We start from the raw sequence: 16,500 nt of genomic DNA on the forward strand, positions 1-16,500 counted from the left end.
CTGTTATTTGTCCTGGTTTCATACTTTATGTAAATCATTTGCTTTTCAACATGGAAGTGTTTCAGGATTACATCTTTTTCCTCTAGAGACATCTGGCTGATGTTTCTAGTCTCAATTTTTAAGTGCAAACAGAAGTAGGCTTTTCACAGCACAGACTACCATTATTTGCACTGCTCACAGGAACAAGAGTTCATTTATGAAGCTTCTGCCATCTAAATGGGTCTCAAGGCATTTTATAAGCCTAACAATGAACAGTACAAACTCTAGCATTTATTCCCTATTCTTGGAAAAGCTGTTATTTTGCAACAGAGCACACCACCAGAACACATTAAAATGTGTAGCAGTGACCATGCTTCAACTGTGTAGGAAAAGAGCAAAACAACAACAACAAAATAAAAACAGACAAAACAAAACCAAACAAAACTAAAAAAAAAAAAAAGTCTGTGTGAATACTTGAACTCAAAATTTGGCCTGAATGGGGAATTTACTATTAAGTTAGGACCATCCTTTAATGTCTCAACCCAAAGATGAACATCTGTTCAGCCAATTGAAGTAGCTGTAGCATGCATATGGACAGCTGTACAAAACACCTCCACAAAACTCGACAAATATTTAGTGACCTTGGAAAAGAAAATACCAGTGTCTGATCATGAATATAGCCAACACAGAGGTCAGACTATTTCTCTGTCAGCATGTGTCTGCCTTAACATTTAATTCAGTACTTGAGAGAAATTAGGGTATCAGTTTTAAGATATTCTTAATTCAGTAGCATATCACACTCAAAATGTTGTTCACTTAGATAACTTCTTTCTGGAAATGACTGAAAAGCTAAGAAGGCTGCTTGCCTAATGATATTGACAAGGAGGACAGTATTCTCTGTCAAACTAGAAACTGCAGCAATTATTTAATCCTTAGAGGCCTCTCATGCAAATCTGTCCCACTGTATTATGTCTAAGTTCATTAACAACTAATGAAAATACAGCTTGAGGCTGTATGGCTGCAGAGTATACTAAAGAAAATCAGTATGGCAGTCACTTAATTGCATCTTACGCATTATCTGTGATTATAATCTCAGTGGAAATAACCACAGTTGTACTGTACAAAACAAACTAGAAACCAAACTGGACAGTTCCAAAATGGTTTCCTGCTTTTTTATGACACTAGCCAAGCACCTCAAACCAGAAGCATGCTCCCAAAAGTCTCTTGAAATCACAGAAGTGTTTTTCTTGTCTTATAAAAAGAGGGCAAAGACCAACAAAATAAACAGTTGAAAATAAAAATGCAGGACTGAACTAAATAGTTAAATAATAATACTGCTACAGACTACCGTGTTTGCTTTCAAGCGTTAAAGGCAATAGCCAGCTTTCACACCAGAACAGTGGCATGTTATTATAATAGAGTGGTCGCACCCAGTAAGGGCAAAAGTCCCTTTGCACCAATATTCTGCCTATAGCAGTGGCTGGCAGAAGATCCTTTGAGAAGAGTGTATGAACTGGACAATGCTATAGTGATGTTTCCCCAGAATACTTGTCTAGACTCATACAAACCAAACAAACAGTTATCACAGAGTTAATACTATTTCCTTGATTTCTCTGTGTCTAAAACACATTACTTCCAAGTTTTCAAACAGACTGTGTGTCAAGGGATTTGCATTCAGCTGGCATCTTCTACAAGGAGCGTGGCTGGCAGCAAAATCAGCATTGCGAGCAGCAGTCTTTGCAGAATAAATGCCTAACTTGTAGTTTTCATCGTCTATACCCAGAATTAAGTATTTCCACTCTCTTGATTTCAAACATGGGTAACTAATGGTTGTAGGATATCTTGTTCAAAGCAAGTTTGTGGCAAATGTGGAAATAAAAGTTTCTGCAACAAATAACTGCAATTAGTTACAGTTCTGCCATGTTCATTCCTATTGTCTGCTGATGAACATTTGCATATGTGTCTTACATGAAGATGCGAAGATAAATGTTGTTGCATCCCAGGGCATTCAGGAACAATCCCAGCAGTTTACTTACTCTGCCTTCAAGAAACAAGAGGAAGCAGTGCTTTTATTTTATTTTATTGTTTCTGCACAGCAAGGACAGTTTTGCTTTTAGCTCAGACAAAGAATTGATGGCTGATTTTTCTCTCCTGTGTGGAAGTCATGAACTGGAAATACACTGTTAAAAATTAGACTTTTTTTTCCCCCCTCAAGGTTTTATGTTTCTTAGTAGTCTTTCTCTCGTAATACTTCTTAGAGAATTAAGAACAGCAGCAATCTAGACACACCACTGTGCTCACTTTCTGCGCAATATTTTGCTGCTTTTGCAAAATGATTTTTTTCATGCATGAAATTACAAGAGCATAGGGCTGTCAGACTGCAGATTTATGAAAGCTTTCTATCTAAGCTGTGGTCTCCAGAATTTGGCACTCCTTGCATTATTACTAATCACTTGATTTTCAAGCAGAGGCAGCAATCCACTAACCATTTGCAGCTGTCAGTCATTTTGAGTTGTTTTCCTTCACTTCTTCCTTGAGTTTGACTCAATGCCTTAGAGGTTTCATAAGAAGTTATATTTTATTTTCAAGTTTACTTTTGAGTTAAGTAAAAATATTAACAGCTGATTTCCTTTGCAGACAGTCCTATCTACAAAGAATACATACTAAGATTTAATACAGAGTGCTGAATAACCCAATCTTTCTTTTCTCTTGGGAAGGCAAGTAAACAGGCAGTTTACTTCAACTTTCAGTTGACCTGCTCCTCAACAGCAGCTCAAGTTTTGAAATACCTTCAATTTCCTCATATTCAAGTCTTATTTCACAGTAGGTGGCTTTGATCCGTCTTTGAGTAATAGAGCAACCAAGGACTGCTTCCACTAACGTCAAAAAGTGAACTGTAGATTTCACTGTTCACAGACAGGATCATAAGGAATTTATACAATAAATCTTTCCCTCTTCCCCCTACTTTTATATTCCTCTTGTAGAATCCACAATATGAAATCTGCCATTATCTTCAAAAGAACAAGGGAAACAAACAGAAATTTGAATTGGCTGAAGAATTCTAAGGGAGGAAAACATAAAAATAACAAAAGTATTCAAGTTATTTTCACTCTATAGTTTCCAAAAAAAAAAAAAAATCACTTATTTGATGTTGTGGTTATTTATCGATGTTTTCATGTTTGTTACTGAAAAAATTACTAATGTAGATGTTTTATAGGGTCACATGAATCTTTTACCAAAATAATAATTTTTCAATTCAAAGAAGTCATGAGAAAACTTTGTATTGAATCCAACAGTGATATTTTATTCAGTGCTTTTCTTTATCTGCCCTTCTTGCAAGCCTGGAAACAGGAAGCATGACCCAGAAGAGGGTTCAGTGATTATCACATTGAAATCACAGGACACAGTCACAGCAGAGTTTAATAATTACCATTCAGTTTCCACAAATAACCCATTTTCACTATTTGCAGCCCACGCTGTTGTGGACTGTTCTTTAACAGACCAGCTTGCAAGATAAAATCTCGAGTTTATCGTCAGTACACAGCACACCAAGCGCAACGAGACCGGAACTCCCTCCCATTGCTGTGTGCGTCCCCACACAAGGTGGAGGCATTTGTTGGTTGTGAAACTTTACACGTGCTTAATCTCCAGCATGTGGCTAACCCCAGAGAGCGCTCTTGGACATCTCGAGTTGAAGCGGGGTGCCAGACGGATGGCAGGACATACTGTCTCTTGGAAGATGGATGCACCCAACCCCACTCTGGATCTCACATCTACAGCTCCTCACTTCCCAGCGCAATACTCTGGCTCACTGCGTAGAAGCCAGACCTCCCGTCAGTCCCCACACACTCACAGCTGTTGTGGTTGGCCGCTGCATCTCCATGCATCACACCCTCCCTGGCACCAAACAGGTGGCTCAGCCCCTTCATCATGGCTGGCAGCTCCTCTTCCTCCTCACCTGAGGGAAGGGGCCCCATGCCGGCTGCCGAGGGAGGTGCCTGGGGTGTGTTTTCCCTGCTGCACTGAAAAACCGGTTCCTGGGGCTCTGAGTTGACTCAAGCACACCCAGCCAGGCTGCAGGCAGCAGCACACCATCACCTGGCCACATCAGCCCAGCTTCCACCAGGTTCGGCCTTTTCAGAAAGCCCTTTTGGGGGAAGTTGCTCTCGGAGTTATTCTGTGTTAGCACAGGGTTCGCTGGATTACAGACACCCCTGCAGGCATGGCATGCTCTGGGGAGGCAAGAGACTTCGGTACTTCTGGCAGGAATCTGAGCAGAAATATGCATGTTGTAGCAGAAACAGTTGTAATTAATCCAGCCACAAGACTTTCAGTTAATTTTCATGTAGACAACATTTTTGCTTGTCTTTGTCTAGGTCTAGCAAAATCAATCAATACATACATCACCAAAGGTTCAGTTTTAGTGAACTGACATAATGAGACCTATCTAATCAGAAAATTCTGTTTATCTTGAATTCCAGATCCATATTTTCCTTGGTTTGCTTAAACGGATTATTTCATTTCATGTAGGCAACCATTACCTGAAATAGGGCATAAAAATTGCTGGCTTTTAATGTGAGCAACTAGGTTAAATTTTACTTTAAAATTAGTGTCTGTTATTGCTGACATTTTAAAATAAAATATCAGAATAGTAGCCCAAAGAGCACAGAACTATCATTCTTCTGCCTTACACAACTGAAGACATTGAGTTTCTTCACTATAATTTTTTTTTGTAATTAAATCACAGTCTTAACTTCTGAGATTACTTGTGTCCACCACAAATTTAACCTGAATGACTCAAAAGTTAGTCCATCAAGCAAAGTCTGGTGATGTGGTTTAACTCAGGAGGCAGCTCAGCACACAGCAGAGCACACAGCTGTTCCCTCACCCCTCCCACCGCTGGAATGAGGGAGAGAATTGGGGGGGGGGGGGGGAGGGAAAGAAAAAAAAAGTTTAATATGGAAGGGAGGGGAGGGAAATAAAATTTTAAAAGGGAAAGAATATACAAAAGTGATGCACCACACAATTTCTCACCACCAGCTGGCTGATCACAGCCAGTCCCCAGGCAATGGCAGCCCTCCTGGCCAACTCTCCCCAGTTTTACAGGGGAGTACTGCACCATACAGTACAGGGCCAGCTGTCCTGGCTGTGTCCCCTCCCAGCTTCTGGTGCACCCCCAGCCGGAGAAGGAGAAAAGAACGTGACACTGTGTGAGCATAATTCAGCTCTTTTCACCTTTGAACATCTTTAATACTGTCACATACACCTTGAACTAACTAGATATTTTTTTGACAGTACCTCCAATACATAAATGTTATTCAGCCAAAAATTTAAAAAAAAAAAAAAATAAGTGTGAAAATAAACCCAGATTAGAAAGAACAAACAACTGATTTAGCTATAGCTGAATCATGGAGATTTCACTTTTACTTGCTTCCTGTGAGTCAAACATTCCAGTGTAACATCTTAAGAGGAAGAGGTTTATTTCTGTATCATGACTGGGCTGGTAATATAAACCCACTGTTAGGAACATTAATCCTTCTTTTCAAAATGACACAACTTTTGAATTACTCGGTTCACCTCACACAACCAGCCTGAAGTAGGAAACATGAATCTTTAAACCAGGACCATAATTTTACATATAGCCTGGTAAAAACAGCTGTCAGTTTCAGGTTCTAATTACTGTCAATCATATCATATGACATATCATGTCAATAATCTTATTTCACAGCATATCCCTGTTCTCCTACCTTTCCCAGTACAGCTATATTTTATGCTCTCATACTTCCCAAATAGCAAATTCTTTATCCACTTCCTTGACTCTTTCAAAGGGCCCCACAGCAACCTGCATAAAAGACTGGCACAGAATCCATAATAAAGTGCAGACCAAGGAACTATTGGAACATCTCCTTCACTTTTACGTGGTGCATGAATTGTTAGCCTGGGCAACCATAGTGCCTTACAGTTGCACTCACTCCTCTCTTCATCTCTTATGGTTACAGCTACCTGTTGCAGCTTGCCTTTCCTTAGGAGTACTGCTTAGAATAATGAAGCAGAGAGGCCCAGTCTCAACAGGTGCTCACTTACACAAACAGAAATAAGAAAAGGTATGGCAGATATCCCCAGAACACCAGCTGGACAACAAACTCGGGCATCTGCAGGCTGTTCCCTAGGCTCACTTTGCAGGCAGTACGATTCTCGACAGCTCCAACGATATGATCTCTTCCTTGGATATACATACTGCAATGTAAGAGATGGAGACAAGGATGTGATAAACTCTGTAATAATTCCAAAATGGATCAAGTTAATGGCAGAGCAATCCAAGCCCAAACTCTGTGCTGCTGATGTTCCTACCTGTAGAATTACTGCCACTTCAAAGTGGAACTTCAGCAACTTTAAGAAGAAAATGGCATACCCAACAGTATTTATGTATTCCCATCAGTTACATTTCTAGCAATAAAGATTTTGAGATACCCAGGCCAGACAACTAATAAACAAAATGGGTCATCACGATATCTGACAGTAAGACATTCTGTATACAGGTATTTCACAGCCCATGAGTGAATCAAGATACTGCTGCAGCAGGAAACATTATACTGGAGAATGCTACTCTACAGTCTTAAGTTTTTAGGTATTGAGGATTTAGAAGGTAAATTCAAGCAAGTTGTTCTTCGAGTCATTTCTGTGTTTGTCCCACTTATGTCAAAACATACTCCTTACAGATAAGTGCTTTGGTCACGCATATGCTGTCTGCATTCTTTTCTTCAGAAGTGGTGGACAGAACAACATTAAGATCCGAGAAGTTTACACTACAGAGAAATTCTCATCTGCAGCCATCCTAGAGCATCCGTGTGTTTCAGGACTATGAATACAGCAAGTATGGAACGGTTCTCAAAGGAAATACTTCACAAATTGTTAGACACGGGCAAGCTATAAAGACTTTCCAGATGCTAATGAAAGCAGATTTTAAGTTAAAGTCAGTTATTACCAATAGAGAATAACAGTGAGAGAAAAATGCAGAACAAACATATTGCTTACACAGTTTTCTCCACAAGAACTAGGAAGAAAAAAAACACGTCATGGAAGTTTCTGAACCGAAGGACTTCTTCAGATAAAAACAGTAATAAACATGGTATAAGAAATCACACAGAATATAAAATACAGTTCTGAGTTACAAACGATGATTTAGATGGAAAACATTAGAAGAATCTCACCAGCCACTTTCTGTACACATACAGAATGACCTTTCCAAAAAGTATATTTTATACACATCTCAAAAGACGAGACATTCCTGGCTTTAGAATTATAACATGAGCTTTATTTCCATATTAACTTTAACATACTCCGTGACTTTAACTTTATGACATTCAAAGATAAATCTATGACACCTTTTTTAGAACAAATGATAAAACCACTTCCCAGGCTCAGCCAATCCAGCTTCATTTGTTCAAGCACGTAAAGGTGTTTCCTTCTTTTGCTGAGTAATGCACATGTAAAATTACAAATTTTAAAGATATGCACATAATGACAAGATAACATTCAGATTCTACACTTTATTGAATTAGAGAGATTTAAATCAATAAAAGGACAGGTGCTCAGTTTCTAAACTGCAGTGGTAGCTTAAGTCATTGCTCCCTTAGTTGCAGTTACGTCTTCCCTACCAGAATTTTCCAGCTCCCACCTCTGTCAGCAGAACAGCTAAATGCTGATTGCTCATTGACCTTGTTTAGATGAAGTTAACTGTCTCAACCTACAGAGTAGTCTGAACTAGATCAACTAATTTGGCCCAAAGCAGATTAGAGAGCACTGAATTCAAATAACAGAGCTGCAGGTACAGAGGCATCTGGCAAACAGAGATGAGCAGGTGGAGATAGTGAAATCATTCCAACAAGTTTGAAAGTGAAAAAGTACATTCCGAACTTAGCCTGAGCATCTAAAACATACCAGGTAAGACATTTATTTGTTTAAAAAAACATACAAACCCCGAAGTAATACCCACAAAGTTAAGCAATGGGACAGACACTTCTATTGTAGCAATTTTAAAGATTAACCCATTACAAATTTTATATTTCAAAATTTTATCATTTCATAAATTCTAAGAAAGCTATTATCATAAATCATTATAATAAAATGTCTACATTTAAGCAAATTGCTGTAAACAGAGTATCTATACAGAGTATTTTAAATATTTGCACTTTACCATTTCCTCCTTACATATGTATATTCATAAAATATCATTTATTCAAAAATACAAAATAATTATAAATAAAGATAGTTAATAAGGTTTCTTCATTTCAGCATCTTGTATACTTATAAATTACTCATATTATTATTATTACATATTTACTTACAGTAAATTTAGTCCCACTGACAGGTACCAATTTAATGACTGAAACGAAAATTGAAGTTCTCAGTCTCCTTGGAAAGGGCAAGGATCAAACAGCCTTTGTTTGACTATCCTGGAAGACATCCTTCTTCCGTCATCTGGTTTATTAATATTTTTAGTATCAGCGAAGTCACGCTGCATCTCACCACAGTAAGCCCTTTACGGTTGGTCCGTCACCTCTTACTGAAGTCATGTTCAGTGACAACAATGAAAGCTTGACCATGCTCTGAAATATTGGTCTTTTTTTTGAAGCTGCAAGACTAATCAGTTTTCGTGTCCACTGACAAATCAGACATTCACAGGATCTGAAATCAAGCAACTCAGCTCTTCTGTGTTATCACACAGCTAGTAACACAAATTAATTTCGTGTTCAGTTGCCTGAGGAAGTATCAGCCTGCACAACCATGGTTGCCATGTCCAACTCTCTGCCTTGCAGAGAGGATGGCAGGTCAGATCTAGGAAAAGGGCCGTCAGCAAGCACCATGTGGCACCCTAGCTAATGATTCCTACTTTCTTGGGAGCTTGCGCTGCAGACTTTCTCCATGGCAGTTCTAATCAACCTGTTCCATTGCACAGGCAATTCATGAGACTGCTGCTGACTCTAACAAAGTTTTATATATTCAGTATTAAAAAAGTGCTAGCAAATTTCATTTCTCAGAAACTGAAAAAGTATTTTTTTCAAAATAATTGAATGACCTCAGTTGTATCTCTTCTTCGACTTCAAACATCATATTCTTTTTACACAGGCATCACAGATATGCAATGGCTCCTGTGTGAATTCAGCTAGATTCTATCTGAATCCAGCATACCACCAATGCTAAATTAATTTGCAGTCGTAAAACACTATGAAATACTTCATATGGAAGATGTCACACAGTCATTTAAAAAACATTTCAATTGTATGCTTGGAATTGCTTGACTTGGCCTTTTTCGATACTGACTGTGAAGTTGTTAATCCAGACCTAAAGATAAAAAAAAAGGAACAATATACATTTATACAACTTTAACACTGATTTTTTTTTAAAACTCGTTTATTTTAAAATATAAGTTGTGTACTCAGTTTCCAGATACCCTTACCTTTTTGTTCCTTGTAATGGATTTGTGCACTGCTGTCCTCTGCTTAAACCTCCTGAAGAGTAATTGGGAAGAACCAAAATTAATTGCTTTAGTAAAGAAAGAATGATGCAGAAGTTACACACATAGCATAACATTTAAAAGAACAATTTTGGATAAGGTTTTTCCTTCCAATTTTTTTTTCTGATATTACCCAAACTGAATTTGTCTTAAGGAGCAGATGACATTCTGTTATCTGCAGTTTAAGTACTGTAATTTCTATTAATTTTCTTTCTTTTATTTTTTAACGAGAAAAAAAAACACTTTAATTTATTAAATTCTAAGTGATTAACTTGAATCTTATAGTTTTCAGAAATATTTTAGCATGATGCAGCTGATTTTCAAGGTGTTTGTTGAAAACTATTTTTTCTTTAACCTGTAGGGGAAAAAAACTTTGCCAATAGGAGACTTTTCATTTAAAATAGTCTGTTTGCACATGTAACAACAATACTGCTTATGAAATTTGCTTCGTAAAATATTTGTATTGTAATTCTTAACTGTGTTCTAGTATTTCCTGATATAAAGCTCCCAAGTTAAATTAGGAACAAGGTACTTCAAGCAGATAGTTAAATAACTCCATGTGTCCTACAATCTGGCCAAAGATTAACCCCTCATCAAAAAAAAAAAAAAGAGAGAGAAATTACCCAAGTAAACATGCCATTGGCTTGGCATGTTACAGGTGCAGTTATGTGACATTTTACAGCATGAAAAGCATGCTTGCAATTTCCTGCCTTTATGGTTTAGTTCACAACTTGTTTTTGCTAGTACATTAATGGAACTATTTTGTCAACTAAATCTCTTAAATGATCCAGGTTAAAAATATTTTCACTAATTTTCACCTAAATCTCAGTGGGCTTACAAACACCATTCTGATTAAGATGGGGGAGGAGAGAACAGACACAACATTCACAGTAATGATCAGTAATTCCTGTGCTACCATTGCTACAAATGAGAATGCACTGTGTAACTACCTCACTTATAAAGCTAGTTTATCAGAAAAACTGATTTGATATTTTTTTAAATAGAAGTGTTTTCTCTTACACAGACCTTACTCCAATTAGCTTGTTGTAAAAACATCCAAGTCCTGAAAAGTTCAAAGTGTACCACTACCAAATTATTGCCATTACACAAGTGGATAATTTGAATAACCAAATACATCTTAATGTGCATACTCACCAGCTCTGTTTAAATTTTCCATATCACAAGTCTTAGCAGGACAACTATTTTTTTCTGTCAGCTCCTGGATGATGCCTTTATTTAAGCAGACATCTACATGTCTGTTAAATGACATAAGACTGGTGGTTTTCTGTTCTGAATTACAAACTGGACAAACAAGAACATTGTCTTCTTTGGCTTCAAAGTAACAGGATGAACTAGTTTCTTCTGTATGTTCTGTCTCTCCAAAATGTTCTGCATCCTCTTGTGAAGTTCTTTTGGGAAAGAGACACTGTTTTATACATGTGTTCCTAGCAATAGCACTGAGATCACCAGGTTGTCTTTCTCTGTGAGGTTTATCAGATATTATCTGAGTGAATCTCTCTGTGCAATTGCTAGCAGAGTTGTCAGATGCACTTGCTGACTGGCCTGTTCCTCCTAATTGATTCGTTTTAGTTTTTTTACAGGCTTCAACATTTTCATTTTTACAGTGTGGAAAAAAATTACGTGTATCTTCTCTTGAATTGTCATTCTTTGATATTTTCACAGCATCTTTAACAAGACTCCCAGCAAGGCACTCATCAATATGCCTATTAAGCTCTTCCAAATTACTGCTGCTTTGCTCCTCAAAACAAACAGGGCAGGTAAAGATCTTACACACATCAGAATTTTGTAAGTCTGTGACCTTGTTTGTTTCTTCCACAAAATTTGCTGTTGATTTCATATCATGAAAGAGCTGCTTACCTACATTTTCATTTGGAACAAGATTATCACATTTGAATTGTCTTGCAGCTCGCTTTTTATCAAAAAAACTCCCTCTGGAAGATGCTTCTGAATTTTTTGTGAAATTTTCTTGGTTGGATTTCCCTGGCTGAAGCCTAAGAAAACCATTTTCTTTCCCCGATTTTAAGAAGCTTGTAATGCTTTTTTGTTGGTATTTCTTCTCTTCTTCACTTAAAAATCCTGATACTCGTACACCTAATGATGAAAAACAAAGTTATAAATGATAATACCAATTTTATGAAAATTTGATACTTAACACTTTTGAGATGTATACAACCACTCAATGAAAGTGCATTTTTTCCTCTAAATGGAGGCTGTAGTACTTGCAAATGCTAACAATGGATCACCTGGTCCACACAATTTTATCAGACCTGTAGACCTGCCCAACATTATTATTAATTTCGATACCCACAAAGAGTTAACTAATTGCACCATAAAGTGAGGCTATAAACTTAACAGTTAAGTAGAATTCCATCTGAAAGACAGTTTTGCATCAGGTTTCCCCATCAAATATTTTTTTTTTCTTCAGCACATACTGATACCATAGACAACTAAGGTTTATATAACACCAAACGGTTCAAACAAGAGAATATATAAGCACCTGAAATGTACAGGTCTTAGATTCAAAACACAGAGTCTACTTCTGGCAGAATTTTTCAAATTTCTTTCAGAACATGGTACCTTTAAATTTAAGCACTTTTATTTAAAACATTTGTTTCTGAAAGAGGTTATGTACAGGAACTAATTGTTGCTGTAGTACAAAGCAGATTTTTTTAAGGCAGCAGAATTAAGAACTGCCATGCAGTAAGATTCTTTCTCATGTCAGCATGTACGTTGTTCCGAGGCTATCAGGTGGCAAGAAAGGTACAACCTCAATTAGCAAAACATTCCAATCACTATTCAGCACTCCAAAGCTATTTGACTTTGCAAAAAACACTAGGGTAATGGAGAAAGGATAAAACCTTTTACATTGGTTTAACTTTAGAGTATAGTCTATTACTTTGATACATAATAAGATCTAGTTCTTAAAAGGAAGAGTTTTACCCATAAGTCTTATCCTTAAAGGCTGAGGAGCAACGCTATCAATTTCTGTTCCTAACAACTCCTTAGCAACAGCATATATTTCCTCCTCAGTAGAAACAGAGGACAGCACTGTTGAAGCTCTTGTTTTTACTTCAAAGTTCACATTCTTTAGCTTCAAGGTAACAGTTTTACCCTACGAAGAAAAAAAAAAAGTTACACATATAGTATATGGCACAGAAACAATTATTATGTAGCATCTATATAAGCGTCTTAAAGCCATAGTCAAGACTTTGTGCTTATCTGTGTACAGCAAGGGGTACTGCCAAGAATTCATCTGTAAGATTTTGCACTTGCTGTTAAACTGCTGTCAAAGTCAGATTCTCTAAACTGGGTCATTTGGCTACGGTCCCTGGCAGACCATCTGCCAACAGCTCTTGTTCAATAGATTTCATGCTCTGGCTACAGTCACAACTTCTATTCTGTCAACGAGAAATTACTTCCCCACTCGGAAACTTTCAGTGCCAGATATCTTAATTTTGCTGGGAAAACTACTAAGGATGTATAAGTGATATCCAATTAAGGATCCACAGAAAACTTCCTCTCCCATTGTGCTAGCAGAGCAACACACAACATGTATGTATAGCACAGATATTCCCCTGGCAACACCTTCAAAAAAGTTTCTGTTACTTAGTATGTCCATCCAAATGCAAATAAATGGCACTCCTTTTGCTCTGGTGCCTTTGCAAGTGTATCCCTTTGTTGTTCTTTTTTGATGATTTCCCTTTTAACCTGACATTTTTTGAGAATATTTTATGTCAGAAGAGGACTAGTAAGAATTCTTTCAGGTCTCAAATGTTATTCCTTGGTTTACCATGAAAACCTCTATGGGAAATATGAACTTTTCTTTCCAGAAAAAATAAACAGAAACTTGGGAGAAAGAATACAAGGGCTGTTCGTACTGTTCATACCACTAAATGGTATGGATAAATCACTTCCAAGTTTGGGACGTGAGCTTTTTAAACTAGACCACTATTGATTGGATCCTATATGAGGACAGGAGGGAAACACAGTGTTTTAAATATGCTAGAATTACATGATTGACCAGAGCACAGCTCATAGACAATCAACTCTCTTCAGCATCTCCAGTATTTATTAAAATTGCCTTTAGTATATATTTTTTTAGATGCTCAATAATTTTGCCAGAATTAGGTCGAGTTTTTCTACACATACTATTAGATAGCCATCTGAACAAACTCAAAATGCTGTCTAACACATTCTATCTGCAAATTAAAGAAAGTAATGATAGATTGCATGGTATGATTCTGATGAAAGCATTCATGCTAATACTACATTTCATCAGCTTGAGTGCAAAGTGTTGTCTTTAAGTAAACAAGTAAACATAATAACAAATACCTTAAGTCCCTCTTTCTGTAACTCCTGAGCAAGGTCTCTGCAGAGTTCTTGACACAAGCTGTACTGATCTTCTGCTGTGTTAATTTCACTGAATGTTCTAAGATAAAAGTAAAGTCTTTTTCAGAATGAAATCTAAAGGTTGCTCAGTGATTGCCATCTAAAATGTTTCTTGAACAGTTAAACAAATCTACATTAGAAGAATGGGTCTGAGTTTCCTTTGAGTTTCCTCAAAGGAAAAATTAATATTAATACAAATATTGTACAAAAAGATTTATGCACATTTATGTGCTTCAAAATGTTTTCAAACCCTTCAAATAATGAAATAATTCAGCAGGTCAACTTTTCATGCAGTAGTTGAAAATGTGTAAGATTCAAGGTCATTAATGCTTAAATATTTGCAAGAGAGAATACTAACACCAACTGAATTCATGGAGGTAGCCAAGTAATTTGTATATAATCTCCTTTGCACACTGCTGTGCAACATCAGAAGAAAGAAAGGATTAGAAAGTCAAGATCAGAGCCAAGTGTCAGAAATAAATATTGCAGATGTTAAGAAAAAGATGCCAGCCAGGATAATTATGGATAGCTATAGAGGAGGAAAAACTAGCTTTCTGCCAAAGATGTTGCTAACTGCCTTTGCTAGAGCTTCTCATCAGGGGAAATACGGTATTATTTTTTATTAACGCATCTGCTTTTTAGGAATAACACAAGGGGAAAGGCAACACCTTCAGTGAGCAGTAGTTTTAAGTGAAGTTGGAATCAAAACTTACAGGTGTCAGATGCTTTTGGAAAAGTCTCACAGATCCACTGTTTCATGCCAGTAAAACAATGATTTATGAGTGTAAAGTCCCTATAGTTACACTGAATTTCACGTCTCAAAGTTATATTCAAGTTTACCAGATCACATCGCAGAGTCATCCTCTACTATGATTCACATTCCCCTAAGAATGTTTGCATGCTGCCAAACTAGCAGGCTGAATATTTCACTTTAGGTCCATTATCCAAAGAGTAACTGATGTTATACCAGCAACAATGCAGTGATTAACAATGCGGCATTGCAAGGCTGCAGTATATGGGAAGTTGTAAGAGTTGTAAGTTTAGAAGGGGCAGTATAGAGAGTGTGCTCTTTCAGGACCATCTCTTCCCCACATATAAACTAGTTCCATGATCCAGGCAGCCCACTGACGTCTCTAGTCTAAACCCATCTCTCTCAGGAGAGAAGCAAGGAAGTTAAAACCAGAGAAGTACAACAGGCCACCCAGATTATCTGTCAGCCTGCAAACCAGAAAAACACTACAGCTATAAATGTATCAGCTCTGGTGGTATCAAACCCTACAGTGCTTACTTAAGCTGCCCAAAACTATTCTGTCTCAATAAGAATATGAATCTTCTCATCTGCTTTTCTGAGATGAGTGTAGAGATAATTACTACAGCTCTCTACAGATTCTCTTTGAAGTATTTTCTTTCCAGAAGTTCACTTTTAAACAATGACATACATTCCCTTCTTAATGGAAGTTACATTGCTAAGAACTTAAAGAGTTAGGGAATGTAACAATTTCAGTTACCCATGCAAAATTAGTGCCTTCAAGTCTGCGTTACACTAGACTTGTTATCCACGTGACTGCAGGCTATTAGATAATGTTGGCGTTAAATTGAAACATACAAAAAATTAAAGCCCTTACGTATTTTCACCCTACATTATGGCACAAAGACTACTTTGAAGCATTAAAAACATGAAAAGCAGATGATGAGAAAAGAGAGCACACAAACCAACAGGAGTAAATCCCTAATATTCTGAAGCCAAGAGTGGGAAAAAAAAAAAAAAGCCTGAATCTGATGTAGTAAGCTTGGTGTGTACATGGCGAGCTTTTTAACACATGTAAATACACAGTGAAATTATATGGCTAACAAAACCATACATTAATGGGCATTAACTAAGGTTAGTGATTAATGTACTTTTTTTTTCAATATTAAAAAGGTGTACCTTTCAGTGCTCCTACTTTTTCTTTCTCCATCCCTTTAAAGAGAAAAACAAATTAATATACTCATTTCACCTCGAACTCTTATCTTTTCAAAAAACTCTGAGACAGCCAATCATACTTCAAAAAATAACAGCAAATGTTTATAGAAAATCTGGATGCTAACTTTTTCTGCAAATCTTGTACACTGAGTTTGATTGGGTGCAAAGGATATATATGTATACATTTTTAATAAAACAACCTACTAAAGATGTAACAAAGACATAGATCAGATGTCAGTAAAAGTTATAGCTTACAAAATCAATCTGCTCTCTCTTATCAGATGGAAACACTTAACAACAAAACTAAAAATCCTATACTGTTTCACCTTGGTATAACCGAAGTACTGCTATTAAAATCCCAAACAGACTATGCATATTGGAATATTTGTTTATCCAAGGAATTAATGTGTTTTCAACAAATTATTAATTTGTTTTCAAACAAATTATTGTTCATGCTAAAGGTGATGTGCTAATACATTTTTATTTTTTTTTCCTCCTTCCAGTTTTAATTAAGCATCCCTTAAAAATGGTTCTGTATTTAAGGATTTCCTTAGAGCATTTTCTTTGTATGTCCTTTTATTTATGTTTTTTTCCTTCTTCAGAAATAACAAATTTGATATCCTTAGATTTT

At 36.8% G+C, this 16,500-nt stretch overlaps 2 protein-coding genes across 6 annotated transcripts in view; both read right to left on the reverse strand.

Annotated features, from left to right (window-relative positions):
• The window catches only part of ANKDD1B (ankyrin repeat and death domain containing 1B), a 30,264-nt gene extending 23,149 nt beyond the window's left edge, over positions 1-7,115 (reverse strand). For both annotated transcript variants that reach the window (XM_066988410.1, XM_048053672.2), the window contains exon 1: positions 3,833-7,115. In XM_066988410.1, the coding sequence (XP_066844511.1) occupies positions 3,833-3,862 (30 nt within the window). In that variant the 5' untranslated portion in view covers positions 3,863-7,115. The remainder of the gene's footprint in view (positions 1-3,832) is intronic.
• A 157-nt stretch (positions 7,116-7,272) lies between these two features.
• POLK (DNA polymerase kappa) overlaps positions 7,273-16,500 on the reverse strand; it is a 35,579-nt gene continuing 26,351 nt past the window's right edge. For all 4 annotated transcript variants that reach the window (XM_048053666.2, XM_048053667.2, XM_048053665.2 and 1 more), the window contains 6 exons: positions 15,834-15,866; positions 13,850-13,946; positions 12,458-12,629; positions 10,652-11,608; positions 9,440-9,491; positions 7,273-9,324 (listed from right to left, as the gene is read on the reverse strand). In XM_048053666.2, coding sequence (XP_047909623.2) covers positions 9,240-9,324; positions 9,440-9,491; positions 10,652-11,608; positions 12,458-12,629; positions 13,850-13,946; positions 15,834-15,866 — 1,396 coding nt within the window. In that variant the 3' untranslated portion in view covers positions 7,273-9,239. The remainder of the gene's footprint in view (positions 9,325-9,439; positions 9,492-10,651; positions 11,609-12,457; positions 12,630-13,849; positions 13,947-15,833; positions 15,867-16,500) is intronic.

Source organism: Anser cygnoides, chromosome Z (assembly GCF_040182565.1).
Source record: "Anser cygnoides isolate HZ-2024a breed goose chromosome Z, Taihu_goose_T2T_genome, whole genome shotgun sequence".
In the NCBI taxonomy this organism is placed as follows: domain Eukaryota; kingdom Metazoa; phylum Chordata; class Aves; order Anseriformes; family Anatidae; genus Anser; species Anser cygnoides.